This window comes from Penicillium coprophilum (assembly GCF_028826855.1).
Source record: "Penicillium coprophilum strain IBT 35676 chromosome Unknown utg000001l_segment0_segment0, whole genome shotgun sequence".
NCBI lineage: Eukaryota > Fungi > Ascomycota > Eurotiomycetes > Eurotiales > Aspergillaceae > Penicillium > Penicillium coprophilum.
Genome location: NW_026622720.1, coordinates 1,096,581 through 1,123,256, shown reverse-complemented (window position 1 = coordinate 1,123,256; position 26,676 = coordinate 1,096,581). Strand labels below are relative to the sequence as shown.

General features: G+C 50.1%; 10 protein-coding genes across 10 annotated transcripts; 4 read left to right on the top strand and 6 right to left on the bottom strand.

Moving 5' to 3' along the window:
- Window positions 1–165: 165 nt before the first annotated feature.
- Window positions 166–1,286, bottom strand: N7500_000408 (MDR family NADP-dependent oxidoreductase; the record flags this gene model as incomplete). The annotated part of the gene is made up of 2 exons (XM_056671554.1): window positions 166–411; window positions 468–1,286. 2 exons carry the CDS (start codon window positions 1,284–1,286, stop codon window positions 166–168), a joined length of 1,065 nt encoding a protein of 354 aa, XP_056537127.1.
- A 378-nt stretch (window positions 1,287–1,664) lies between these two features.
- On the top strand, window positions 1,665–2,262 carry dprC (the record flags this gene model as incomplete). The annotated part of the gene is made up of 2 exons (XM_056671553.1): window positions 1,665–2,051; window positions 2,107–2,262. 2 exons carry the CDS (start codon window positions 1,665–1,667, stop codon window positions 2,260–2,262), a joined length of 543 nt encoding a protein of 180 aa, XP_056537126.1.
- A 427-nt stretch (window positions 2,263–2,689) lies between these two features.
- Window positions 2,690–5,474, top strand: N7500_000406 (uncharacterized protein; the record flags this gene model as incomplete). The annotated part of the gene is made up of 2 exons (XM_056671552.1): window positions 2,690–2,897; window positions 3,010–5,474. The coding sequence occupies 2 exons, from the start codon at window positions 2,690–2,692 to the stop codon at window positions 5,472–5,474; spliced, it is 2,673 nt and encodes an 890-aa protein (XP_056537125.1).
- A 458-nt stretch (window positions 5,475–5,932) lies between these two features.
- N7500_000405 (ATP phosphoribosyltransferase) lies at window positions 5,933–7,098 on the bottom strand (the record flags this gene model as incomplete). The annotated part of the gene is made up of 4 exons (XM_056671551.1): window positions 5,933–6,306; window positions 6,388–6,879; window positions 6,958–7,019; window positions 7,082–7,098. 4 exons carry the CDS (start codon window positions 7,096–7,098, stop codon window positions 5,933–5,935), a joined length of 945 nt encoding a protein of 314 aa, XP_056537124.1.
- Window positions 7,099–7,684: 586 nt separating this feature from the next.
- On the top strand, window positions 7,685–8,887 carry N7500_000404 (40S ribosomal protein eS28). The gene is made up of 3 exons (XM_056671550.1): window positions 7,685–7,807; window positions 7,965–8,048; window positions 8,236–8,887. Exons 1-3 carry the CDS (start codon window positions 7,747–7,749, stop codon window positions 8,295–8,297), a joined length of 207 nt encoding a protein of 68 aa, XP_056537123.1. The 5' UTR covers window positions 7,685–7,746; the 3' UTR covers window positions 8,298–8,887.
- A 543-nt stretch (window positions 8,888–9,430) lies between these two features.
- msh3 (mismatch repair protein MSH3) lies at window positions 9,431–12,921 on the bottom strand (the record flags this gene model as incomplete). The annotated part of the gene is made up of 3 exons (XM_056671549.1): window positions 9,431–10,939; window positions 10,992–12,085; window positions 12,144–12,921. The coding sequence occupies 3 exons, from the start codon at window positions 12,919–12,921 to the stop codon at window positions 9,431–9,433; spliced, it is 3,381 nt and encodes a 1,126-aa protein (XP_056537122.1).
- A 3,352-nt stretch (window positions 12,922–16,273) lies between these two features.
- Window positions 16,274–18,025, bottom strand: N7500_000402 (uncharacterized protein; the record flags this gene model as incomplete). The annotated part of the gene is made up of 1 exon (XM_056671548.1): window positions 16,274–18,025. The coding sequence occupies one exon, from the start codon at window positions 18,023–18,025 to the stop codon at window positions 16,274–16,276; it is 1,752 nt and encodes a 583-aa protein (XP_056537121.1).
- A 504-nt stretch (window positions 18,026–18,529) lies between these two features.
- On the bottom strand, window positions 18,530–19,754 carry N7500_000401 (Rab geranylgeranyltransferase subunit beta BET2; the record flags this gene model as incomplete). Its single annotated transcript, XM_056671547.1, has 5 exons — window positions 18,530–18,572; window positions 18,633–18,757; window positions 18,813–19,261; window positions 19,319–19,604; window positions 19,656–19,754. 5 exons carry the CDS (start codon window positions 19,752–19,754, stop codon window positions 18,530–18,532), a joined length of 1,002 nt encoding a protein of 333 aa, XP_056537120.1.
- Window positions 19,755–21,946: 2,192 nt separating this feature from the next.
- Window positions 21,947–23,977, top strand: N7500_000400 (uncharacterized protein; the record flags this gene model as incomplete). Its single annotated transcript, XM_056671546.1, has 2 exons — window positions 21,947–22,481; window positions 22,530–23,977. The coding sequence occupies 2 exons, from the start codon at window positions 21,947–21,949 to the stop codon at window positions 23,975–23,977; spliced, it is 1,983 nt and encodes a 660-aa protein (XP_056537119.1).
- A 1,850-nt stretch (window positions 23,978–25,827) lies between these two features.
- Window positions 25,828–26,565, bottom strand: N7500_000399 (ribosome biogenesis protein RRS1; the record flags this gene model as incomplete). The annotated part of the gene is made up of 2 exons (XM_056671545.1): window positions 25,828–26,434; window positions 26,501–26,565. The coding sequence occupies 2 exons, from the start codon at window positions 26,563–26,565 to the stop codon at window positions 25,828–25,830; spliced, it is 672 nt and encodes a 223-aa protein (XP_056537118.1).
- Between the last annotated feature and the right edge of the window lie 111 nt (window positions 26,566–26,676).

Genomic DNA, 26,676 nt, shown 5'->3' with positions numbered 1-26,676 from the left:
TGACTTTGGTTATATATATCACTAGTGACTAGTGAGATTCACTAGTGTAAGTTACTTCATAGCCGAGCTTATCGATATTTAACTTGACCTGAATTAGAGACATAATTTTATTTGTTGTGCTATATCATGCTACCAAAAACCAGAACCCCGAAATGTGCGTTATGTTCACAGCTTGGCCTTTGCAGCCAACGCCTCACTGACGGGCGATACCTCAACCATCATTTTACCAGTGTTGGCCCCAGCATAGAGATCAATGAGACCCTGAGGCGCCGCCTCCAAGCCACCAGGCACGATATGCTCTTTACGCTTGAGCTTACCCTCAGCCAACCAAGTACCGAGCTCCTTGAGTGCAGCTGGGTATTGTTTCGCAAAATCGAAGACAATGAAGCCCTTCAAGGTGATCCGTTGCGACTATCACCAGTTAGCCCAAAGCCCATCAAATAACCCAAACCCAAGAGAAAACTCACAATGACATTCATAAAACTGCCGGGACCCTGCGGCTTCGCAGCATTATACTGACTGATCGCTCCACAAATCGCAAAGCGGGAACCAGTCGCCGCTCTCGCCAAGCAAGCATCAAGAATCTCACCCCCAGTATTATCAAAGAAGACATCAATATACTCAGGCGTAGCAAGCTTAAGCTGCTTCCTCCAATCAGCATCCTTATAATTGATCGCCGAATCAAACCCAAGCTCCTTCACCAAGAAATCACACTTCTCCTTACTCCCCGCCAACCCCACAACCCGCTTAGCGCCCTTAATCCGCGCAATCTGACCAGCCACCATCCCCGTAGCACCCGCAGCCCCAGAAACAACAACCGTGTCGCCCTTCTTCGGCTGCCCGATCTCTATCATGCCAAAGTAGGCTGTCAGCCCGGTCATGCCGAGCACGGACATAGCATCTGTGGGCCGTCCGCCGGTCGGAACGATGATCTTTTGAGCTTCTTTCGCGCTGACAATCGCGTATTCCTGCCAGCCGGAACCGGCCACCACCCAGTCGCCTTTGCGGTACTTGGAGGTCAGATCGCTGCCTACGAGGAGGACTTGGGCGATGCTCTGGCCGCGCATCACGGCGCCTTGTTCGACGGGTGCGATGTAGGAACGCTTGGCGGTGAGCCATTGGCGCATGGCGGGATCCAGGGACAGGTAGTGCACTCGTACGAGGAGCTTGTCTGTTGGTACATCTTTAGGGATAGGGAGGGTGTTTACGCGGAAGGTACCGCTGGTAAGAGAGGGGTCGATGGCCGGGGCCGGAGGAGTGGTATAGATGATTTGTTTATTAGACATTTTGGAAATTATTTGGGGGATGGGAGCAGTGGTGTAGAGAGGGAGGCAGAGTGGTAAAAGTATCTATCTGTAGGATCGGAGATGCTCCATATTAGGAAAACTGCTCCTTGGGCCTCGGCTTCCCCGAAGTCAAAAGGTCAAATGTTGAATAATCAATTTGCATAATTGTTTCGTGGACACAAAAAGATATACAGATGTTATACAGCATATATCTGCATGTATCGGCATATATCGGGATGTACTAGGAGAAGAGGTTCGATATCCAGAACTTGCATCGTCCTCATTGTGACGTCATTGGGAAGTATAAACCGGATCAAAAGAACTGCGAACATTTCCTCAAACATCAGACTCAATATCAAGAACTCAAATATATACACAATGTCACAGACCTACCAGAGCTATGAACACGCCGATCCAACCCACACCTCCCGGGGCGCAGTAGGTGGCGGTTCCTCAACCGGCGCTCAAGGCCTCCCAACCGGCCTCCACGATACCCGATCTGAGTACGACGGAACCAAGGGCTACAATCCTGCTACAGGAGCCAGTTACTCAAAATCATCGGCGGGGGGACCATCTCAGACCCATCAGCGACCGCTCTCACCATCACCGTCTCGCAGCGATGATCGGATTGTCGGGGATGCGCCACTCCCATACACGGCTAGTACGGCGCAGCGGGCGCAGATGGATCAAGCCCATGAGTCCAAGGCCGCCCAGGCTGGGGAGGGGCTGGGAAATAAAGTGAAGGGTGCTGCGGCGACGGTTCATGTAAGTTGGAATCTGTTAGGAATGAGCAATAGGATTTGATTCTGATTATTCATAGGGTGCTGGGGAGTCATTGCGTGGAGCGTTGAATACGGCTGTTGATCGGGCTTTTGGATCGACGGAGGGCGCTGAGAGAAATGAGCAGATTGCGAATCAGGGTGCGGAGGAGATCCGATCTGGTCAGTTTACTTCAGGGAAGAGATTTGCCAAGTAGATTTAATATAAAATAGATTAGTGCAGTATGGAGTATTCGGTACTAAAACCAACTCACATGCAAAAGCAGAGGCCTTCGGTATTCAGTGTCGATGTACGAAGTAGGGAGTACTGACATGCACAAGGGAACAATCATATACTGTAAAGCCAAGCATTAGCTTAAATGTGCTTAGTATGTCTTAGTAGGAATTCTTCATGGTTCTTAGTAGTTCTTAACTATTTTCCATACAAAGATCGAGATGATTAACTTTTTATACACATCCGACCGACCCGAAGGGCTGTGCTGGTCGATCCACCTTGTTTTCCTCTTGGCCATATATCTTTGTACAATATACCATTAGAGCTTGATATCATATTTGTTTTGCATAGCTTCCTAATTATTTGTTGCACCTCATGTTTAGACTTCCAACCCTTTCTCGATCATAACCATGGCCTCAATCCCCGACCGACAATATTCTTCACGGGCAGAACCTGCACCCTCGCCACCGAAACAAACATTGGACTCCGAGACATCCTCAAATCTGCTCTCAGACTCTCCCTCCCACTATTCGTCCTTCTCCAGCTCCGATAGCGATGATCCACTCCCACATGCGGTCGAGGTGACCGACGAAGATGACGCCGGTAACATGGTGGGGGGTTAGCATTGGGCGCGAGCAGAGCCGCATGAAGGCCCGAGCAACCCCAATGGAGGAGAAGAATCGCGCGCTGGAACAACAGGGGTCATATTTTCACATACCTGATACTATAGGCGAAGATGGTCTCTTCGCATCGGAAATCACGGCCGAGCCAGAGTCAGTGGAGCCCAAGGTTGAAAACCCTCCAGCTCCAGCTCCAGCACCAGCACCAGCGCCGCGCGAACGAAGGTCTGGACATACGCCTCGGGCGTCATACCCCTCCGCCCAGTATAAACAACCTGAACCAGGTCACCTTGGCCATGGCCCTCGCAGCGATCTTTTCTCCTCGGGGACTGAGAAGACCGGCTCGAAAGATACAACCGTGAGCCAGCGGTCTGGCTTCGTCGGCGCTTTATTGAAAAATACATTGCCTCGTCGACAACGCAGCTGGTCCGGCGAGCTTAAGAAGTTCCTGCCTGACCTGACCTCTTTGAAGAAACGGCGCTCGCTCTCGTTCCGCGCCCCCAATGGCCAAAATCGAACTCGCAGCCAGACGGTAGCACCTGCAGCGAAGAAGAACTTGGGAATACCGAAAAGAACTTCATCGCTGGGTGGGCGCCCGCTGACATCACGTCTTGCCCCAAGCGGCTCTAGCGTTGACGATGATGGAGAAGCCGCTGAGCCGATACCCGAGCTACGCTCACCAGATGGAAGCTCCGCCGCCAGACATTCCTTCGCGCGGAGGCCGAGCTCAGTGATGCCCGGTCGACCCCCAAGTTTGCGGAGGTCCTCGTCCGATCAATCGCTGTATCTGCGTGCGTCGTCCACAGCATCATCCCTTGAGCAGCGACCATTGTACGAGAATGTGCACACTCAGGTAAACAGCCGGTTCAAGGCAATCAAGGATAGTCTCCAAGACTCGAGCAGCAGGCTGCTCAGTATGCCGAATCTCCATCTGCAAGATATCCGCAATGATTGGGGCTCTCGTCCATTCCTGCCAGACCTTGGAAACGGTCCATCAAATACTAGCAATAGTGTCAATGCTGTCAAAAAGGAACAATCACCGCCGGCTACAGCTCCGCTCCCACCTCCGCGGAGCAGTACTAACCCAACACATCCAATCTTGGAAGAAGCAATGGCAGAGCTCACGGGCGATGTCGTGATTCTAGGAGGCTACCGAGGATCAATCCTGCGATCAGCTAAGCCACCCCACCGGCAACTTTGGGTGCCGATGAAGGTCGGCCTGAACCTGCGTAAAGTGGACTTGGAGGTCGGCCTGAACCCAGAGGACGAAGAACGCATGGAAGAAACCATCATTCCATCTGGGGTTCTCTCCCACGTTGGCCCAGTGGACGTCTGTCGACGATTGATGAAGCGCCTGCGCAAGAGCGAAAATGCCCAGCGCGGCGAACTGCGTGTCCACGACTATGGATATGACTGGCGTTTAAGCCCTGAACTGCTTTCGCGCAGGCTCATCTCCTTCCTAGAAAGTCTGCCATGCAACCAGGAGCCTGCACCAGGTGAGTCCCGGCGTGGCGCTACAGTTATCGCACACAGTCTGGGCGGTCTCATAACCCGACACGCCGTCAACGAACGACCAGATCTCTTCGCCGGAGTCGTGTACGCAGGCGTACCACAACACTGCGTGAACATCCTCGGACCACTCCGCAGCGGCGACGACGTCCTCCTCAGCTCGCGCGTCCTGACAGCACAAGTAAACTTCACCTTCCGCACGAGCTTCGCCCTCCTCCCAGAAGACGGCCACTGCTTCATCGACAAGCAAAGCAAAAAAGAATTCCGCATCGACTTCTTCGACCCCCACACCTGGGAGGAGCATCGTCTCTCCCCTTGCATGGGTCCTGCTCTCCCCGTCCCCACATCAACCACAAACAACACACTGCTCGGCTTGAAAGACATCTCCCTCCTCGGCAAGCGCTTCTCAATGAGTCTGCGCGATGACTCCGACGAACACCTCACTCATGACGTACACATCCCCCCTCAAGAAAGCCACCCCGTTCCTGCAGTAGACAAAGACATCCACGATCGCCACACAAATGTACCACACAACCCAGCCCAGTACGCCGCACACGCAGCTGAAAAGGCCCAAAACCCAGCCGATGGTTTGGTTGGACCAGGCACACAACCGCGCAGCAGCGCCGCAACTTCCAAAATAGCCACGACGAGCACTATCCCGCTCCCTGTGGCGAGAGAGTACCTACAGCGTACGCTGGCAGAAACGAAGCGGTTCAAGGAGAACCTTGCGTTCCGGCCTTCGCATCATTCTGAGAACAGATACCCGCCTGCGGCGGTGTTGTACGGGAAGACGTTGCCGACTGTATACGGGGCGCGGATTGTGTCGCGTGAGAGTATCAAGCAGGTTGATGCGTATGATGATCTTGCTTTTGCGGCTGGGGATGGTGTTTGTCTTGCCTCGGCTGCGATGTTACCGCCTGGATATAGGATCATCAAGGATGGGTTGGTGAAGAGTGATCGGGGACATGTTGGGTTGCTTGGAGATCTTGAAGGAGTTGGGCAGTGTCTTAAGGCTGTTCATAGGGGGAGGAAGGAGGGTGTTGGATTGGGGGAGAAGGAATTATAAGGATTCGGGGGGGGTATTTTTTTGGTTTTGATGATCTTTTGATGATACCATTGGCCATGCCATTTGATGATTATGGATTATGTGATTTTTGAGGAGGATCTTTGGATATGGCACATTTGGTGACTATTTCGTACGGAGTGCATATTTAGCATTGAGTCTGGTATATTTTTGTGTATATAGGGAAGGGGAGGAAGCTATTTAAGTAGAAATAGAAAGATAGAGAAGGTTCGAGCCGAGCTCAATATACGAACATGAATAGATCTCCTTGCACACGCTATGTAATCCTATCCCATTCTATGTATGTGCTTTTTATCTCCAAAACCCATAGAGAGAAAGTCTCTATCAAGACCAAACAGAAGAAAAGGAAACAGTATCCCGGAAAAATCCATCACGGTAGATATAAAAAAAGAGAAGGATGCTATAAAAACCCCAAAAGAAAACAAAGTATCATCAAGTCTTTAATCCGTGCGCGAGTTGGCAATGTTCATCACCAAGATATCACTCGCGCCGACCTTAATCAGCTCATCCATTACCGTGGCAATGCGCTTCTTCTCCACCATCGAGCTGACGGCAACCCAGCCTTCTTCTTCGAGTGCGGTGATGGTAGGCGCGCGCTTGCCGGGGGTGATCTTGGATGCGACGGACAGCTGCTCACGAGGGATGTTGTATTGGCACAGGACAAACTTCTGGGCAGTGATGACACCGCGCAGACGGGAGGTGAGGAGGGTGAGCATGTCGCTGTTGGACTGGCGGGACTTGACCAGCACGGCTGTGCTGGAGACGACGGTGTCGATGGCCTTGAGGCCAGCGGCCTTCATGGTCTCACCGGACTCTGAATAGAAGAGTGAGTGTTAGCAATGGGTTCAATTCCTCCACACAGTGTTTCAATGAACTAGGGATGATATAAACATACCAACAAGATCAACGATACCATCCGCGACACCGAGAGCACAAGCAGCCTCAACACTACCGCCGACATACTTGATCTTTGTGGCGAGCTTCTGGCCAGCCTCGACGCCCTCCAGGTTACGGAAGAAAGCCTCGGTGAGGGCAGTGAAGCTGGTCACGACATTGCGGCCAACAAGATCCTTGGCCTCTTTGAGTTCACCCTTTTCGGGGACTTGCACCTGCAGCTTGCAGGCGCCGAAGCCTAGGTCGAGGATCTCCTCGACGTTGGAGGTCTCGCCAGCGGGGAGGGTAGCATCGTGCTCGGCGACTTGATCGCGGCCAGTGATGCCCAGATCGACGCGGCCTTCGCCGACGAAGGTTGGGATGTCGGCGGCGGGCAGGAAGATCAGCGCGATAGGCAGGTTCTTGACCAGCGCGATGTCGAGACGGGTTTCGCGGCGGAACTGGACGTCACAGCCGGAGAGGAGGTCGAGGGTTGCTTGTTGAAGACGTCCTTCTGTATAGTTGGTTTGCGTCGTCAGTCTTGGGTTCTTTATCTTTCTTGTTTATTGCTTTTTGTTCATGTCTCGCAGACTATGAGTCACGATGTGGGGGAACTTGCTCTTGGGCACGGCGAAAAGGAGACGGCCTTCTAGGCTATTGAGGATTGATATGTTAGTAGGTCTTTCAATGCGAGTTTGTAATTGAAATGAACTCACTGGTTGACGAGATCCATGGCGATAGAGCGGTCCGGCGCGGGGCTTTCACGGGTTTTTTAGGTGGGGGAATAAGCTGGTCGGGGATTAATCGACAAGCAGATTAAGTCAATTGCAATAAAGAGACCGTGAATGTATCGCGGAGACAAGATAGAACGGCTATTATAGTCTAGTTGAGTCAGAGGGAGAGAGAGACCGGAGCTTCTTGCGGCAGAAATTGGAGGGGCAGATTACTCCGGTGAACTAGTGACGGGACCCGGGGACCAGGGGAGTATGTACCGTGCCTCGCTGAACAGTATGAGCCCACGTGAGAGGATTGGTGGTTTATGGCTATTTGAAGTATCTACATATAGTTGGTGCAACCTTCATGTGGTTTTTTAAATGATTTGATAGGATGATTGGCTGTGGAAACCGAAGTTGTCTGACAGTGACGCCGAACGATATCGGAGTGTCAAGAAAATATGTTCTGCCTGAATCCGCCTGACGGCCCAGGTGTCGATTTTATCCGCTGACTCATATGTTGCCTGACGGCTCAGGTGTCAAGCTGGCCCTGAGCCCTCGCGTAATTTGCACGAACCCACACAGGCCAAATTCCACTTCAACACTCTCTTACCTTCAGCCCAACCAACTCCAACCCTCGAGCTCAACGCCCTCTCCTATCCCTCAAGATGGATTCCAGCAAGCAGCCCGTTAAGCTCGTCAAGGTGACCCGTGTCCTCGGTCGCACCGGTATGTGCTTTCCAGTTTTTTGAAGCTCCAAAACCCACAATTCGATATTCGATATTCGCGGGGTGCACCCATTGCGCCCCAGATCGCCCGATACAACCGATGAAAAAAAAGATACTTGGAGGAATAGCAATGGCTAATTTGTGGTCTATTCATTTAGGATCCCGTGGTGGTGTCACCCAGGTCCGCGTCGAGTTCATGGACGACACCTCGCGCTCCATCATCCGCAACGTCAAGGGCCCAGGTATGCGATATCGATTTCATTGAATCCGGTCGTCTTTTGGGATCACAAGAGGGGGAAATGATACATGGGTCTATCTATTCATTCTCCCGAAAAGAGACCTCATGTTGAAATTTGGAATTTTTGAAAATCGACCCAAAAGGCGACAAGAATTTGCCGAACCACATCGCTAACATCTCCTCCGCACCAGTCCGCGTTGACGACATCCTCTGCTTGCTCGAGTCCGAGCGCGAGGCCCGCCGTCTCCGTTAAAATCCACCAAAACGAAATTTCGCTCGCGTCATCTATTTTGTCTCTCTTCTTCTCTCGCATATCCCTTACGACCGGTTTTTCATGATTACTCTTCGGCCAAAATCGAGTCCCCTGTTTTTCTTTCTTGCCGTACCTTCAACCTCCTATCTTCCTCAGCCCTAAACCGCCGCGCTGCCCAATCATCCCCGCCTGCCGACTCTCAAGGGGCCGTTTCTACGATTTCCGACGTTTCGACTGGAGGTAATGGCTTGGGTGGATTGACTTTTTGGTTTTTGTAACGCCAAAAGTCCCGGAAGGTCGATTATGGAGAAACGATCGTGAGAGAGAGGAGCAGAGAGCCACAAAAAGATAATAGAAAGCCTTTTTTTTATTGATACGAGAAAACGAAATCAAGTTCTTGCGCGAGGGCTGGTTTGTGGACTTGTGGCACGGTCTGGTCTGGTTTCGATCTTGGTGTTTTACTACATACACACGTCCATTTAGGCGTGCTTGCATGGGCTCAATGCGACAAACGAGGTTGTGATGTTGTTTCCTTTCTTTTCTTCCTCGTACCAGCTTTTTCCCCATCACTGGTACTTAGAAAAGACAAACGCCGATTCGAACCAGGCCCCGATCGACAAAAAGAACAATGGAATCCCCAAAAAAAGTTTGAAAACTTCCAGTTCAGCCTTGTCGAGGTCGAGGTTTTGAAAGCGTTCGTAGAGCATCTGGCCAGTGTAGTATGTGAGTTTAGATATTGCGGGGCTTGACTGTTGTCTCGGCATGTCTACATGTAAACGGTAAATGCGCTATGCCATTTTTCTTAAGTGAAAGCTACACATCTCGAGCTTTATGCTATTTACTGCTGCCTCTTCATGTCCATTAAATCGAAAAAGGCAAAGAACATTCAACAAGGCATCCAACAAGGCATTCAAACTGGCATTCAAAAAAGATATATACAGTACAAGATATATAATCAGCCATCGGGGTTTTGGTCTCGAATCCAATGTCAAGAACAGAGGCTGCTCAAAGGCCGACTTTGCCTTGATTTAAGGTTGATATTCAAGATCGATTTATTGAAGACCATGCTAAGCCCATGCATATGTATGAGATTGTACCGAAAAATGCCTAATGGCCGGCATAGAATGTAAAAATTACAGCTGCTCCGCACTGGCCACAAGCCTATTGAGCAGGCCATCAGCATCAGCAGACTCTCCATCGAGACCACTCTTCTCATCAAGAACCCGACCAACCGCTCCTACAAGCCCCGCCAACCGCTTGCGCCGGATAGACTCCTCCAACTCAGCACTCTTCTGGCGAGCGACGTCAATAACAGCCGAAGGCAAGTTCGCCAGCCGCGCGACATTCAACCCATAACTACGATGCGCAACTCCCTCGGTAACCTCATAGAGGAACGTGATCTCCCCATCCCCTTCTTCATCCTTGCTACCCGTCTCCGTGAACCGCATGTGGACATTGCGGAGAGCATTATCAGGGAAGGAATGCACCATCCGCGAGAGATGCTGGTAATGTGTAATGAAAAGGGTGAGGGATTGGATCGACCGAACCATATAGTCAAGCACCGCCTGCGCGATAGCGACACCATCATGCGTCGAGGTACCGCGGCCCAACTCGTCGAGAATAACCAAAGATCGAGGCGTTGCTTGCTTGAGAATATCTGCTGTTTCAGAGAGCTCGACCATGAAGGTTGATTCACCGGCGAGCATGTTATCGAAGGCGCCCATGCGTGTGAACACCGCATCTAGGAGACCGAGTCGGGCAGAAGCTGCTGGGACGTAGGACCCGATTTGGCCCATGATTGCGATTAGTGCGACCTGTCGCACGTAGCTAGATTTACCGCCCATGTTTGGGCCGGTGACGAGGAGGGCGCGCGTGCGGTCGTGTTGGAGGTTTGTGTCATTCGGTACGTATGTGTCCGTGAGAAGTTGTTCGACCATTGGGTGTCGACCCTGCTCGATGTGGAGGCCTGCTTCTTCTGTGTATTCTGGCTTGACGTAGCCCGGTTGCTGGGCTATGTCTGCGAGAGATAATAGGCAGTCGAGGGTTGCGAGGGATTGGATGCAATCACGGAAGGACTGGTATTGCGCGGCAATATCCGCTAGGAGGGCTTTGTATGCTTGGTCGCAGGCTGCGGCGAGGGCTTCTTTGTGCTGGTCACGCTCGCGGATGAGCTGGATGACTTGTGGTGTGTGGAAGCGGGACACTCTTTTTGTGCCGCTGACTTTCACCCATGATGCTGGTACGCGCTTGAGTGCTGGGGAGTTGTTTTCGATCTCGATCAAGTACTCAATTCCGGAGACTGTCGAGTATTCGACTTTGCCTCGCCCAATCGTTGACGCGGCCTCTTTGCGGTGTTCTGATAGCCCATGTTCAGTGCTCCCAATCTGGAGTTTAAGGTCGCTGATCTCCTCTGTTTCCTCCGATTCGCGAAAGAAGGTATATTTGTCATTGGTTCGTGCAGCGTGCATGTTGATTTTGTCCAAAAATTTGACAACTGACGCTCTGATCGTGGGCAGAGAGGCGATAGCCTCGCTCACCAGCGATGATTGAAAGCCCGTCTCGGCAGGTGATTTGATATCTGAGAACTCCATTGCAATCATCTGCATAGCTTGCAGAACAGTGAGAAGTTCGGGTCGCTCGCACTTGGCTCAACATTAGTACAGGCGTGGTCGTCACCGCAGAAAAACCACCTACCTTTCCGTAGTAAATGCGAATCAAACTCTTCTCAAGATCACTCTTGACTTTGTGTAGCAACCCTCGCACTCTCTCCACCGGAACCGCTCGCGCAGGATCAATAATCTCCTCCACGGCATTCGTCCGCTCTTCCAGGCGCACTTTGTCCAGCAAAGGCCTTCCAACCCATTGCCGTAACATGCGTTGTCCGAATCGCGTTTGGGTCCGATCCAAAGTCCAAAACAAACTACCCTTTGTCGAGAGATCCGTCTGATTTTGGTATATTTCTAGACTGACCAGCGTGTTTCCGTTCAGAAGCATGTGCGAACGGGCTGAGAAGGGCTGGAAATATTTTGTGAGGTCAAACACATGTTCCAGCCCATACTCGGTCATATGTTCGATCATAGCAGACAGACATATAGTCACCTGCTCCGGGAGACCAAGGACGTTCTGGAGCAACTTTGCAGCTTGTGTATCCTCCTCGGTACTAGTGGACTTCATCTTTCCGGCATAGAATCCCGATACATGGCTGTGTGCCTCGGCGGCAGAGGTTTTCTTCTTCTGAGCCCGTTCGAGGCGCACGGCGTCCCCAAAAACATTCATCTTGCTTCCAGACAAATGCTGCACAAGCTTTTCGCTAGCCCGAGACATCTCTCCAACAATCAAGATCTCGCAGGGAGCGATATGCAATAGTCGTGTCTCGATCTCGCTCCGCATGAACCCGTCCTCAAAGTCATCGTAGATAACGTCACCTGTAGCCGGCTGGACAGCGACAATCCCAACATGAACTCGCTCGTCATTCCCGGGGCCTTTGGCATTGGTCTCCGTCATACAAAGCATATACCCAGTGGCAGGGGATGCGCCTCCCGCTGCCGGCGCAGGACCTTGCAAACCTTCAGCGTCATCGATATAGGTCCCTTTCGTGTAAAGGTTTGTTAGTTTGCGAACAAATGGCGCATTTCGATTATCCCCCGCAGCCTTGAGCGCGGCCGTCTCTATCTGTCGCACCACGCCAACCTTGTGGCCGGCTGTAACGAGTCGCTTCACATGTACGTGTAATCGGTGCACGGGGATACTAGCCGATGCAAACCGGCCGATATGTGCCTCGGATGGATCTGCGTAGGTCTTAGCATTAGCATGGTTTCGATACTCGGACACGTAGAAAATACATACGTTCGTCGAATCTGAACTTCCCGGGGATACACACGATGCCCAGCTCCTTAGCCGCAATGCGCGCATCCTCTCCAAAGAAGCGGAACTTGTATCCCACTTCAATGACCAAGACTGTGTTCATATTCTGACGCTTGATCTCAATAACCTGCTTCTCCATGGGCGTGAGCTTGCTCGCGGTCTTCTTCGCACCCTTCCCCTTGGTCGGGGGTGGTGGAGGCTCATCGTCTTCTTCAGCTTCTGCGGCTTCTGCCTCCGCGCTGGCTGCTTCATTCACAGCGGTTCTCCCAAGCCCAATCTGGCAATCTGGCCCACCGAGTTTCCGGACAAATTGCTGGTGCAGTTTCTCCTTCTCTTTCTTCCGTTGTGCCTGTGCTGGGTCCTCCTCGGTCAGAACTGGCGCAACTGCAGGGGAACTCTGGAACTTGAATATATCGGTGCGTTGGCTGCTGCTCGCCTGAGAGGTGTGCTCGAAATCCACACTTGTCGCAACGCGGATTGGCTCCTCCGGTTTCGTACTAGTAGTTTTGGCTCGTTTTGATGCTGGTACTACAATATCCTCGTCCTCGTCATCGTCGTCTGCTGGCCTGGTATCGTCTTGCTTGGGCTCGATCTGGTCGGCTGGGGACGCTTGTCTTTTCTTGGGGGCCGTGGCCGGGGTCGGTCCGAAGTCTTTGGGCGCCGAGGAAGCGGGTTTCTGAGTGAAGAAGCTGGAGATGCTTGCCTGCTTTCGTTTCATTGATGACGAGGGCGCGGATGATTGCGAAGAATGAGGTGCCATCTTGACGAGCAAGTATGCGGAGCGGAAGTGCGATTGGATGCAGGGGTTATGGGTTGTGGTAATAGGAGACGGGCTTCAATGGAACTCAGAGGAGAGGCAATTCATCACAGCTTGACCTTAGAAAAAAAAAAACACTTCAAATCGAGCCCCATGCGAGTCCTCCGCATTTTACTTGACCTCGACGCGTACAGAACGCGCTGGGGCGTTAATTGGCTGCTGACTCATCACTTTCGTCCGGGGCTCGTCATCTGTACGGAATAGCCCTAGTTCAATAGCTATTTCGCATTCTACCAAGGACTCGAGTCAAGGTTGTATCGCAGCATAGATAGCACATTTATATTGTTCTACATACAATGTGTGGGTTTCAATATGATTGGAGTTTGCATGAGTGATGCTTATTGTTACTGTTGATGGTAAGACATCTACGACTCACAGACAGAGTGGGAAAGTGAGAGAGTAAAAAAGAGAGACACACGCACAGAAGGAGAGAGAGAGAGATAACCATTTTCGAGAGAACTGACTGCTAAGAGACCACCTATCAAGCTTCATGGAGACAAATAAACAAAGACCGCAAACTGCCGGAGCAACAAACCATCAATCTGCAATGAGTGCAACAATTAAATACACAAACATTCAGACAGACAAGAGACCAAGGGCACAAAGGAAAGAATGATGAAAGAAGGAACCCTCACAAAATAAACGTAACCCTCAGAGAAAAAGAAAGTGTGAGAGGGCAGGTATTCATACCCCGGTGGCTGAAGGCTATATGCGAACTGGGGTACGTGACAAGTTTCGACTAAGGGGAAGGTGGCCTGCCCAGGTGACCAGGCACTTGACTAGGCAGTTTTGTATATGAACCCTTCAATCACTTCAGACTGTATGGCCTCATTCTGTCAATCTGTCTTTTAGAACATCTGCATAGTGATCTTCACTCCACTATCTGGATGATCGTAAAGAATTCCATTGACCATGTCTCGCATACTCACCATTCCCAGTCTTTCCAGATCTCTCGATCCTCTCCCTACCCACGTATCTCCAATCTGGTAAATGATATCAAGATTATTCTGGCTTGTATCAGTGAAGGTGTATTCTCACTATTGAGCGTAGACATACACGACGTTATATCATGATTGTTGGTTCGTTGATAACATCCTTCTACCTTCATTCTTCAGGGTACTCCGGTGAGGTCTCCAGGCAAGACAAAAGGCAATGGCTCTGAACTTCAGCGTTCCAATCCAATATAAGACCCATGTCTGGACTGCATTTATTGTCTTGCTCCACAGGATCGTACCGATCTATATTCCGAAAAGGATCAGCAATCCATGGGTAATTCTGCAGTCGTCTAATATCTTCAACATTTGATGACCCATCATCAAGCCAAAGACCATCGTCATTGTGTCGATTCCAATTGAATAGATGAGGTGTCGTGCTCCCGGATTGCTCATCAGCGTCCTCGGACTCTTAGGATTTCAATCTTACATGTTAATATCGAGTAACAAGCGGCTAAAGAGTTTTGACTTACTTCGGAAGGCCTGGATGATTATTTTCAAACGTGTCAGCATATTGCGCAATCTGAAAACCAGTAGGTTCAATCCCATATTGTTCGCTCGCTCAAATCTTTTTGCTAGAACGTAGAATCCAGAACTTCGCCCATGGAGAGATCATCACGGGTGGATATAATTTTGGGCTAGGTACGTTCCGCGATGGAAGTAGCAAGACAGAGGAAAGCCCAACTAGTAGTTCTCCTTCGAGTCTGTCCGCAATATAGAACTCTAAGAGGAAATTGAAAGCGGTCAATGAATCTGGTAATAAAGAGGCCCATTCGTAGCTGTTTATGCACTAAATAAGCAAAATTGCAACTTATGCTGTGTAGGCATAGCCACATTTTCTTGTCACTTTGGGCTTCACTTCGTAAAAGCCATGGCGAGTATAACTTACACCGTCCTCTCTTTACATAGGCTACCCAGCGAGGTTGTGTAATTACTTTCCAGAAGTCTTCAATCATCGAGTCGCCGATATAATGGAAACTGTTACAATGCTCGCCAGCATACTAGTATTTCAACCCATCGAGAAGGAAGAATGTAAGACCAAGCCAAGACGATGTTTATGAGATATACGGGCCGCAATTCCCGTAGTGTGAGCGTGACCCTGTATACGGATTCTTCGCTGTTGGTTTTATAGATAGTGGGCCGCGGAAACCCAAGATATTAGAGATAATCAATGGACATCCATTGCTGGCAGCAGCTAGTGTTATATGTGGTTTGAAGATGCGAGGATGACCGTAGGACCAGCGGCGACTTTCTTCCACCTCTCAAGTCGACGTCCTCGGGCGGTTTATGGAGTAAAGGGAGTACATTTTCCAACAGACCTATGAGAGAGCCTTCAAGTGCATATCGAGAGATTTGACTGCTCCGTCGTGCCTTGATGCTGCTTGATTCCAGGAGGCTAGGCTGGCTTGGTGACATGATTGGAACTGATTTTCTGGTGGACAGAAACCGTCACCAGGGTACCAGTCTTTATCGTCGCTGCTCTGAGTCAAAACACTCGATCATGTCAAGCTCGAGTACAAGCTGCATGAAAGATGGGATACAGAGGACGTTAACCGAGGGCCAAATCTAGGAACATGCATTGAATTGAAGTCATTACATGAATTCAATGTGTAGGTTAGTTGGGCTACAAACCTTACCAATGCTTGACTGCCGATCATTTCCTGGTTAAAACGAGTTCTGTGGGTGATATCATGAGAGGAAGCGCATAAGCAAAGGTGTGTGTCAGTTCAATGACCGGTGCCTTGGGGTGTTTCTAGGTTCAGGGGTCCAGGGGCAAGAGACCAGTGGTTTGGTCCTCCCTGCAAAAGTGGGAGTTGGCGAGCGTTCGTGATAGATGTGAGTGTATCTAGTTAGTACTTGGGACCTCTTAAAAAGATGTTGTCTCTACATGAGGGCACGGAAGTTTTTTTGAATGCACATTTCATATTGATACTGGCTAATCATGACATTGTACAGCATATTCAACAGCTCAACGAAGACGGGAAATACAAATGGACACCCCCATGAAAAATCACAATTGGTGGAAGATAGCAACCAACCTGGGTGTGAGCAAGTAAACGTCATCGGGCAAGGTCGTCGGGCAAAGTCGTTGAGCAAAGCTGTCGGGCAAGGGGCAAGGGGCAAGGGGAAAATCATGGCAAACATACGTTGTACCACGTCAATATTTGGGTTTTCTGTTCTTCTGGGTATCCATATCATCTTCGGGCATTTCCGGGAACGTCACGTAGCATCAGTCGTGTCAGCAGGGTTGGTCAACCTAGACAGCAGGCGAGTCCGGGGGTTGAATAACAGAGTCGTGAGATTTAGTTCGCATCGGTGGTCAGATAGCATGCTTGAAGCATCTGGTCCTCTTCCGAGACGGTTTCTTCAGATGGAGCTGTTTGCTCCATTGAAAACCAGCCATTCTGGCTTGCATCATGCGCCTTCTCGTACGGGTTGTCATAAAAAGGGTATTTGGAGGGGGCTTGCAGAGGGTTGAATAGATATCCAGCCTTGTCAAAGTTGTCGTATGCATCTCCAATATCAGAAAAGTGTGGAGGGCCGAATCCAAATGCATCAGGGTTAGCGCGTTTGGCGAATGGAGAGTGCCAATCATAGGGACCAATTCGGCCCTGAGGATTCAGAATAGGCTCGATGTTTTCCTTGTCAACGAATGTGTGTCCAATTCTGGAGGTGAGAATACCGGTGTTCATCTTTCCGTTCAAAACAAGGCGAGTGGGGGTCAATGTGTCGAACTGTGTTCTGAATCCTGGGTCCTGGTAAGATGGTTTGTTCACCTCCTCGATCTGTCCATTGTCAACGAAAACGTTGAATCCACCCCTGGGTCGTGTGCCAAAGGTGTTGACAGTCAATCCAAACTCTTCATCGTCGCCAACATAAGTGTGAGTACGGTCTGCCGCGAGCCCTGAGTGGCGGGGATAATCTTGCTCTTCTTTGATTGGTTCTTCAATGTTCTTGCGGTCTTTATCGGTCTTCTGTCGCTTTCTGTCCGCAGCACGGGGCACATTGGGATCCGCTTTGGTCAGACGGGTGGTCCTGGTACGAGTAAGAGCTCGCTTGGGGATTGGAGTCTCTCCTTCCAGGAGGCTGTGCTCCTCCACATTACCCGTAATCTCACGCTGTGTCTGCAGGCTTCCGCCTGGGGAGAAGACCATTTCGTTTGCCTCCACGAGCGAAGAATCACGTTCCATCATAGTCAACACAGCAGTATCCTTCCTCTGGTTGCGCCGACGACGCATCTGCTCCGTGGCAGAATCAAAAATATTCATGCCAGGCCACAAGACTCCCTTGAGTCTCGCCATTTCTTCAGCCTGGGACTTGGCGATCTCAGCGTCACCAGAGGTCTGAGTTTGATCTCCAGAGGCCTGAATCTGATCACCAGAGTCAATAAAAGGATCAGGGGTGTCTCTGTCAGAGATCCAGGTTCTCTCCAAGGGTTCCGGTCTGCGTCGGCGCTGTATCGGTGTCACAGGCAAAGCCAATGATCGGGCTTCATTGCCGAGTCCAGAAGCGTGCACCGGCTGCAACATGTTTGAATTTGTGCCATTCGAGGACTGCACCGAGCGAAGAGTTGGACCCATACGGAATATCGCTTTGTTGTTGGTAATGGGCAGGGGGCTTGGCGTAGTTGGGGTGAGATTTGCATTTGCATGACGCTGTTGGTCACCGTGATCAGCCAAGCGAGGATCGAGACACTCAGGGCCGGAGGTAGTTGTGGTTGCAGGAATATTGGAGCTCTCAGACTCGACATTGGGTGCTTGGCTCTTTGTGCATTTGGCCGTATTGGCAGTCAATGCTCGGTCCGACTTTCTTTTCTTCCGACGTTCTTTGCCAGCCATTCGAGCAGCTAGCTGCGTGTCATAGCCATTGGCATCGAACCAGTCGTCGTATCGCTTGAGAAGCTCGACTGCGTCAGGATCATACTTGCAGCGCACCTTGACAGCGAAGCAGTGGGACAGATGAGCCTTGGAGGCAGCATGTGTCAACAGATGGGAGATATCGCTGAAGCGGGGCTCTCTAGGACAGATGATACATTTGAGGGAGTTGTCCTCCATGATGGAAACCGCTGGGAAGTAGCCAATAAACGATAAGATGAGATGCAAATGGAAATGGCAAAACAACCAAAGTGTCAAAGCCAAGAAGATGCGAGGGAGGAAAGCTGGGGCAGGGTGATGAAAGAAGCCGAGAGGACGGATCAAATTGTCGAAAAGGCGGACGGCGGTGAATGAATAGTTTCTCATCCAGCTATTCACACAACTGGCAAGAGCGTCCGGTCAAATGACGGGTAGGTTCCATAGGTAGGCCACAGGTCACGGGATCTCATCCAATGCAAGATAACTTCCATTCACAACTGCTTGTCGACGTTATGTACACAATATGTGCCACGATGTCTTGAGGGCTCTTTGGCCATTGTAGGGGATCACAAGCAGAGTAAGGCAATAGTTATTATTCTCCAGCATCGTACCCCATGGTCCATAGAGAAACGACTGTTATGGATTGTTAGATTGCAATGGGTTCCATATGGATCCATTGTATCAATCCATGAATCAACTGACGAATTACCCCGCAAGGCATTTGGCAGTGATCGACTTAGGCATACAACTGTTCATTGAAGTTAGCAAACCACACAATAGACTGACAGATAGAAGCATTATAGCTCACTAAATAGCATCGATTTCTTCAAGGCCCTTGAACTTCAATAGACTCAGACCTGCAAGGCTGAAGTGTGTATGGTACACATCTACCATATTTCCTGGTCGATCAGCAAAACCTCCAGCATCAGGGTCCTTCAAAACGGTTAGCAAGTAATTCCACCGCCATACGACAGGCAATTGGACTGACCTGGCATTGAAGAACAAATGCGGCGAGCTTCTTGCCATCGATCCAGTGTAGACGGTCAATCATGGCAAGGCTTGATCCAACCCACCAGGTGTAGCAGGCATCTGCAAGCTTCTCTGGTCGACCATTGAAACCACCGCTTTCGATCTGACGTTCGCTAAGCCAAGCTCCGAGGCGATCCTTATTCACCAAGTCCAAGCGGCCAGCGATGGCCAATGCGCCAATGCAAGTAAACACCTGGCCAGCATGGGACTCGGCACCGGGACGAATACCATAAGCTCCATCCAAGTTCTCACAACTTTGAATGTGAGAAACGGCTTTGGGGACATCGACTAGGTCCATCAGATGCAACAGCGACAAGGCATTGAAGGCACCATATAAGAACCGGGTATCTGTTTCGCCCCACTGGTCTCCCATGAAAGATCCATCTGGATTTTGTAGATTTGCAATGACTGTCATAGTTCAATCAGCACTCCTCGATGACAGTAACTAAGAGAGTGAGCATGTACAAGACCCAACTTTCTGCTTTCCACCTCGGCCTCGCTTCTCGAGTTCATCGACAGCATCAATGGTGATGAGGATCTGAACCGCGGAGACTGTATATAACATATGGGCATCATGACCTGGGGCAGCACCAAAGCCTCCATTGTCATTTTGGCACGAAAGAACGAAGTCGATGGTCTGGTCTCGAGGTAATGTATCCGGATGCCCTAGAATATGCAGGGCTGTGAGACCCCAGTACACACCATTTAGTCGAAGGTGTTCGGTTAGCCAATATTCCAGCTCATCTTTTCTCTATGTTGGTTAATAATCCTCGTTCTCAACAATTTTTCTTGAAGGACGCACAGTGTCTAGATTCTTGATGTAAGTGACATGCTTGGAGGTGTGTAGTTCAGAGTCTGCGGGGCTACCTGCAGCCCTACCAGGGCCTGATACTAGAGCCATGTCTTCACTGAACCAACTGAAGCTGGCTGATCAGATGTCCCCTGGTTGGATGGAGCTTGGCAGATTAGTAGACCGGGGATCTAAGAGATGATTAGTGTGAAATCAGCAACAGATTCACACAGGGCGGTGAATCTAGATGCAAAGGTCTTTCCAATTCTGGAATTTGTGGCCCGTGCGCTGCACGTGATCTCCAGGCACGTGTTAGGGCTCGGCTAGTGGGTATTCAGGAATTTTATGATCGAGTGTATGTCATTATTACTTATATCGGAATCGCCCAGGGGGAAAGGGCTGGTACTAATGAAGCAATACATCCAACGTCATAAGGGTTGCATGGATTATTGTACATTTATGCTGACTGTGCTGTCGAAGCCCTATCTCCACTCTGCTCCGTGCACGCCCAAAGCACTGTCATCCCCAAGGGCGCTAGTTTGATATTTCCAGCCATGTTTCAGATTTGATGGAACCCCAAGTGGGAAATTCGAAATAGGATGGCGGTGTACAAGAGTGTCAGAAGAGTAGAAGTCAGTGGCAGTATTCCGTATTCCGTACTCCACAAGTACGTACACAGGAATTGATTGCTGTCGAGTCATATAAGAATCAATCTAAATGGCTCTACAGTATCCATAGTTATTTCCACTTTACCGGGGCTATTACCTTGGGAGCATTGTCAGCGTTGCGCTCCGAGTCTTCCCATGTTATACAAAGATCCTTTCATGCACAAGGTACGACAACTAAAAATGTTTCTCAAACAGGATCCCCCCACTTGAGACCGTGTACGCCTTGATCGGGAAGAAGATGCGTTCCAAGGTTAGACCCGAGACACACTAAATTAAATTTATAAAAAGTGGACGGAGTACTTCGGGGACACGGACATGTTTGTGCATTTAGCCCTGACCCCTGATATGAGAGCCATTTTATCCCATTGTTTTTCTTTACTCCCATCAAACTATCTAGTAGTAGGCATTGCCGAGAGATGGTATAGCCCATGTGACCAAGCAATCCATGGATAGGAAATCAGGTACGGACCTGACTTGTACCTAGGTACTAGGTATCACTGGGTCGGATTGACCAATCGTAAAGTGGCATCACAGCGTATAGCCATGGCTATCAAAGTGGAGAGCTCTGATCGCTCTATGTTCCACTATCATCGTGTCAACCATCGGACAAATAGAATCTAATCCTGTAATGTGTCCGAGTGAGTAAGCATTAAAGATAGACAGGGGACATTTATAGACACCCAAGTAAAGGTGTTCCTTGGGTCGATGTATGACCTTCAGGGGGAATCATCTTTAAAAAAAGATATGCCATGTCATACCTTATAGAATTTGAGTAGGTATCTAAAAAAAAAAAAAACGAAACACTGGTTTCAAGTTTCCATATGATTCTTATATAGAATTCTGAATATCTAATTATGACTTCTTATAATGTGGCTTGTTTGATAGTCTCTCCTCGGACTAGTGTACCGCTAAGTCTATTAGGAGACTTGCTTTTTTTTTTTTTTGTTTACAGAACTTCCTAACTTCAAAACAATTCTTCACCTATACCTGTGAACTCCTACATAATCTCTACCCTTGTGAAATTGAATTCTTTTTGATCCACCGCGACTCCTATCTCGCCCCCCTTCCGCCCTGCCGATCCCCGAACTTCGAAGCGCCCAAAAAGAGGGGGAAAGGTGAACTTGAAATCGTCTCACAAAGGAGACATCCGTCACATACTGAAACCATAATATGAGGAACTCGGTAAGTGATCAGCTGAACCCATTGTTTCTGCGATCTGGTTCCTGGCCTTGTCTATCATCAAAGAGAGTCGAGGTGTGGCTTCTTTTTAACTCGTTTGCCTGCATATGTCACCATATGCAGTCTCACCTGTCTTTTTTTTTGGCTCTTCTTCCTTTCACATGTCTTTGATTTTGCTCTGACCCTATAATTGGTGCAGATCTGTCCTCGATACTCCATTTGATCCCACACTTTCCTCATATCGGTTAGGTAGACATTGCCTATCTCCTTTCGGCCCACGGACCTCGAACCTTTGATACCCAGGCGAGCGTCTCAGCCGCATACGTGATTCAGGATTCAGCGCTGGCCAGCTGTACCAAATTAGAAAGGTTTCATCCGAAACTGGCCTACAATCTACACAACCTCGACTCTCGAACCTTCACATCCACCCTGGACCGCGTCCAATTGTCGCCCAACATGCCAAACCGAGCTTCAATAGTGCCCAACCTCGATCTGAGCTCCTTCAAGATGGAGTCGAAGAAAGAGAAGATTTCATCGCCTCTGACGCCAGGTGACCACAGTTCAGACGGTCCGACCCCCTTAACACCACGTTCGCCCAAGTCTGCATCAAGCTCTCCACTTTTCAAAGGCGCAACAATTCGCCCTGTCACAGAGGACACTGACAAGGCAACCAGTCCTACTATCCCGCTTTCCCCTGGTGCAGGTCCCTCCGAGCCCACGACGCCCGGTATCACAGCCATTCCTCAATATTTCCCTTCTCCCAAAGACTCACGACATACGCGCGATGCCTCGAAGTCATTCTTTGGCAACTTGAAAGCACCGAAATCTTCACACAAGTCACAACGGTCAGATAGCTCAGAGAACTCCGCCGAACATCCCAAGAGCAGGGGCAGCTCCAGAGAACGGAAGTCATCGATGACTTCGAAACCATATGGATCAACGCCTGATCTTCCAGGGACACTTGCCCGTGCAAATGGAACCGAAAGGACTAGTGAGTTTCCCTCCCCACCGATGCGGTCCACTTCTAACAGATCTACAGATGGACTTGCAGGTCATAAGAATGCGCAACCAACAGTCACCAAGAAAGCCGACACAGAGCTAGAGTCTGCCGCGCCGAAGAAAAACAAACAACGATTTGCAAACCTTTTGACCCGATCTCGCTCCATTCGAGTGGATGACTCCTCCGGACCCAGACCACCGCGCCGACGCCCATCTACTGGACTGGCCAAACTCGAAGAGTTCAGTCAAACCGCAACAACGGCCGCGAATCCACCCCGATGTGAGACTGCAAGACCAGAACGCGCCGTGCGGGGAGGCTTGCAACCCCCCGAACGCCAAGCTGACGCTATATCTTTACGAAAAGAGCGCAGTCACGGTAATATCGTTGCATCGGGCTCGCTGAGTCAGGTTTCTGGCGCCTCGTCTACCATCTTCAGCAATCTAAAGTCCTCAGGAAGCAGTACTGCAGATCGCATTGGCAAGGCTGGGAAAGGATTCTTTGGCAAGATCACTCGCAGCGGCAGCACCAACGAGAGAGAGATGATCACCGACGACTCGTACACATGCTCGGTGATCAACCTCCCACTCATCGAGCAGGCGAGAAAGACCCGCATTGCGAAGAAGCTCGAAGACTGCCGAGACAAGACAGAATTCTGGATGCCTGCCTTACCGTATCGCTCGATTGATTATCTAAACTTCAAGGGCTGTGAGGAAGAGGGCCTTTATCGTGTTCCCGGCAGCGGCAGGGAGGTCAAGCACTGGCAACGACGATTTGACACAGAACTCGACATCGATCTCTTCGAAGTGCCTGATCTTTACGATATTAATACGATTGGGTCTCTCTTCAAGGCTTGGCTTCGTGAGCTTCCCGATGAGCTTTTCCCCAAGTCAACGCAAACGATGATTGCTATGAAATGCGAAGGTGCCACGACCGCTCCACAGCTACTCAAAGACGAGCTCTCCAAATTACCGCCATACCATTACTACCTCCTCTTCGCTATCACCTGCCACCTCAACCTCCTTCACTCATACGTGGACCAGAACAAAATGGACTACCGTAACTTGTGTATCTGCTTCCAGCCCTGCATGAAAATCGACGCCTTCTGCTTCCAGTTCTTGGTCTGTGACTGGAAGAACTGCTGGCAGGGATGCTGGACCGAGAAGGAATACCTTGAGATTGAGAAAAAGATGGACGAGCGCGACCTGCGGGTCTCAGTGGAGGAGGCCGCCAAAAAGGAACATGCCTCTCTCAGCCATGAACGCGCTATCTCGTCTTCCAGCAGCAGCGCTGGAGAAGAACCCAGCCAGCCTACTCGTGAGTCTTCGCGTGAGCCACCTCGCCCGACAACATCACCACGCCCAGCGACAGCTCGCCCAGCAACCGCCCGCACCCGAAAGGCCCCGCCGAAGAACATCGAGACCGCACATTCCCGAAGCATCTCTCAACTTCCCGAGCTAGGCCCGCCGCTCTCTCCTATCAAAATCTAAATCTGAAAGACGTATCTCTCGACACAAACTTGTGTTGGATCAAGCGGCCTCACGTCGTTATCTCCCTTTTAAGGCCTGTTCCAACTGGGCTGGCCCAATATCCGTTCTATCTGCCGGACCAGATAGGACCGTACAAGTTGTTTCAGAGTGGCATTCCCTTCCTCCACCATTACATTATCTATCCGTACCTTTGATATGATCATCCATCGCCACTAGCCGTATGCTCGATCATATCTTCTCGTTGTCATTTTGTCCCAACCGCGTGTTGGGATCGAATTCCCTATCAATATTCCTCTTCCTTATGTACATCCCTTGCTCTCCTGGCATCTCCTCTAAATGCGAATGGCCGGCCGTTTCGTTTACTCGAGCCATATTGCTCGACTCTCGCATTGTATCTTTCCCTCTTTTCGCTGTCCCCTGTCTATTTGGAAGGGCAACAAATCTCATTCTGTGCTTTGCTTGATATTGCGACATCTCCAGATTCCCCTCTGCGGTTGACATTGATTTCCATCATCGCCACTTGCTTCATGTCTGTTTTGTGCGTTTTGCTATGGGGGTTTACATTTACATTTTGCTTTTTTGTTTGAAGTATGTATTTGGCGTATTCCTTTCGAGGATTGTACAATAAAGGAAGTGAGAAAGGCACTTTTCGGTTCGAGCAAGACCATTCTTTTCTGGTATAATACTCCCTATAGTATCACACAGCTAGACTACGACTATCGAGCTATCGAGTAAGGGCCATCGAACATATCGATAGACGCCTGGAGAATATAAAAACAGAGGGAGTTGTGGAAGCAAAGAAGCAACATGAGAGGGTAAGCTAAATAACCACGTAGCAGTAGGGTATAGAGCGCGTATCGATAGTTGAGACCTGTGCCTTCAACAAACGAAAACTCCCTGGAAGAAAAGACGACACAAAAGAAATGAAAACAGCTGAACAAATTAAACCAAAGTGTAGTCTTTGTCTAAGAAATGGTTGGCTGCGGATATAGGACAATAGTCCTTAAACATCCCCGATGTATGAACCTAAGAACTCTCTGCTTTTTGTTCCATATTGCTGAGCTACGCATTCCATCGACCATCTCGCTGATAGAGTCTTGTCCGAGGTATACCAAATGACACCGGATCCAGACCTTCCTGGATTCTAGCTGATCATCAATATTACGAGTGGAGACTGAGCGAGATGGGCGCCTTCCATAAATTCAGAGAAAATACTGTGGAGAAAGATCTCATCTCCTATCCGAGTCTCATCAGCACGAATAAAGTTGCCAGGAGGGAATGGACCCGGGGGGATGATGGTATTCTCGAAAGATTCGTTGATGAACTGCTCGCTGTCGCGAAGCTTTACGAGCGTGAGATTCGTGTGGGCGATCTCGCAGATAGGCTCATTGTGAGATCAAAGCTAGTTCTACCCACAGACTAGAAAGGGGAAGCTATCTTGAAGGTATCTAGGAAGATTGCCTGGGAAACCCACTGAGAAGACCGCTGGAAAGATCGCTGGAAAGACTTGAAAAACACCATAAGGCTGCATAAGCGGCCATCTCAAGGCTCATGTCATGGATAATGATAGATATTGTGAATTGACCCCCAAGGGAATACCTAGTAGGTACTACGATGAGGGAAAGAGAGATGAGGATAAGATAAGTATAGGGAACCCACGGCACGTGACTCCCATCTGCCAGTGGAAATGGTTTGGCCTTGCGAATCACAGTATGTCCACAATACATGAAGAATTCCATTCGACTCCTAACCCCAACGCCAGAAATGTAAGAGGATTCAAGACAGGAAAAGCCAGAGGCCATAAGATAAGCGTGAAAAAAACCGAAAAGAGATCAATCATCGACCACCGCTCATTTCGCACGAGCAGGGTTGGATCGCTTCTCATTCGACCGCTGCTTACGCTCATTGCGCTTGATACGCTCCTTGCGCTCAGTCCGAGACATACCACGGATGTTACCGCCCTGAGCATTGGCTTCAGCCTCCTTCTTCCACTTCTTCTCATCAACCTCAACAAGCCACTGGTTCTCGTCGTCCTTGTTCTTGCCCTTGTAACCCCAGCGCGGCACCCATTCGCCAGAAGCCTCGTCATACTGCAGCTTCTTGCGGCGCTCCTTGTCCTGGCCAGCGGCACCGGGCTTCTGGCTGAACTTGCCGATGCCCTTCTTGCGGGCGAACAGCTCCCATTTCGTGGGTGCCTTGGGGACGGGGAGCGGCTTGTGGCGCGGGAGGTGAATGTTAGGGGCGGGCAGGGTGAGGAGAACGCCGTCGGAGACGGAGGTCTTGATCTCGCAGGTTGTCAGAAGCTGGTTGAGTAGGACCTGGACGCCGTCGCGGGCTGTCGCTTTCAGTGACTCGTTCAGCTTTTGGTCCTCGGGGAGCTCGAGGGGATTGGGGTCGTTAACGAGCAGGTGGCCCAGGTCGAATGTGTAGGGTGTGGGCTTAGAGACGGTAATGGGGCTGGACATGGGATGTTAGTTCTGTATTTTCTTCCCATTTTTTCAGGTCGGAAAAAGGGAACCTTACAGTCTCTCGGCCTTGGAACCAGCTGCAGCGGCAGGCGCAGCGTTTGCCATCTCGATATCAGGCATTGCGATACTTGTAGTATTGGTAGACTGTTGATGTTCGAAGGGTGGGTATCAGCCCGAAGAAAAAAAAAGTGGTTATCAGATACAGCGGCTTGTACTTTTCTGCCATGACTA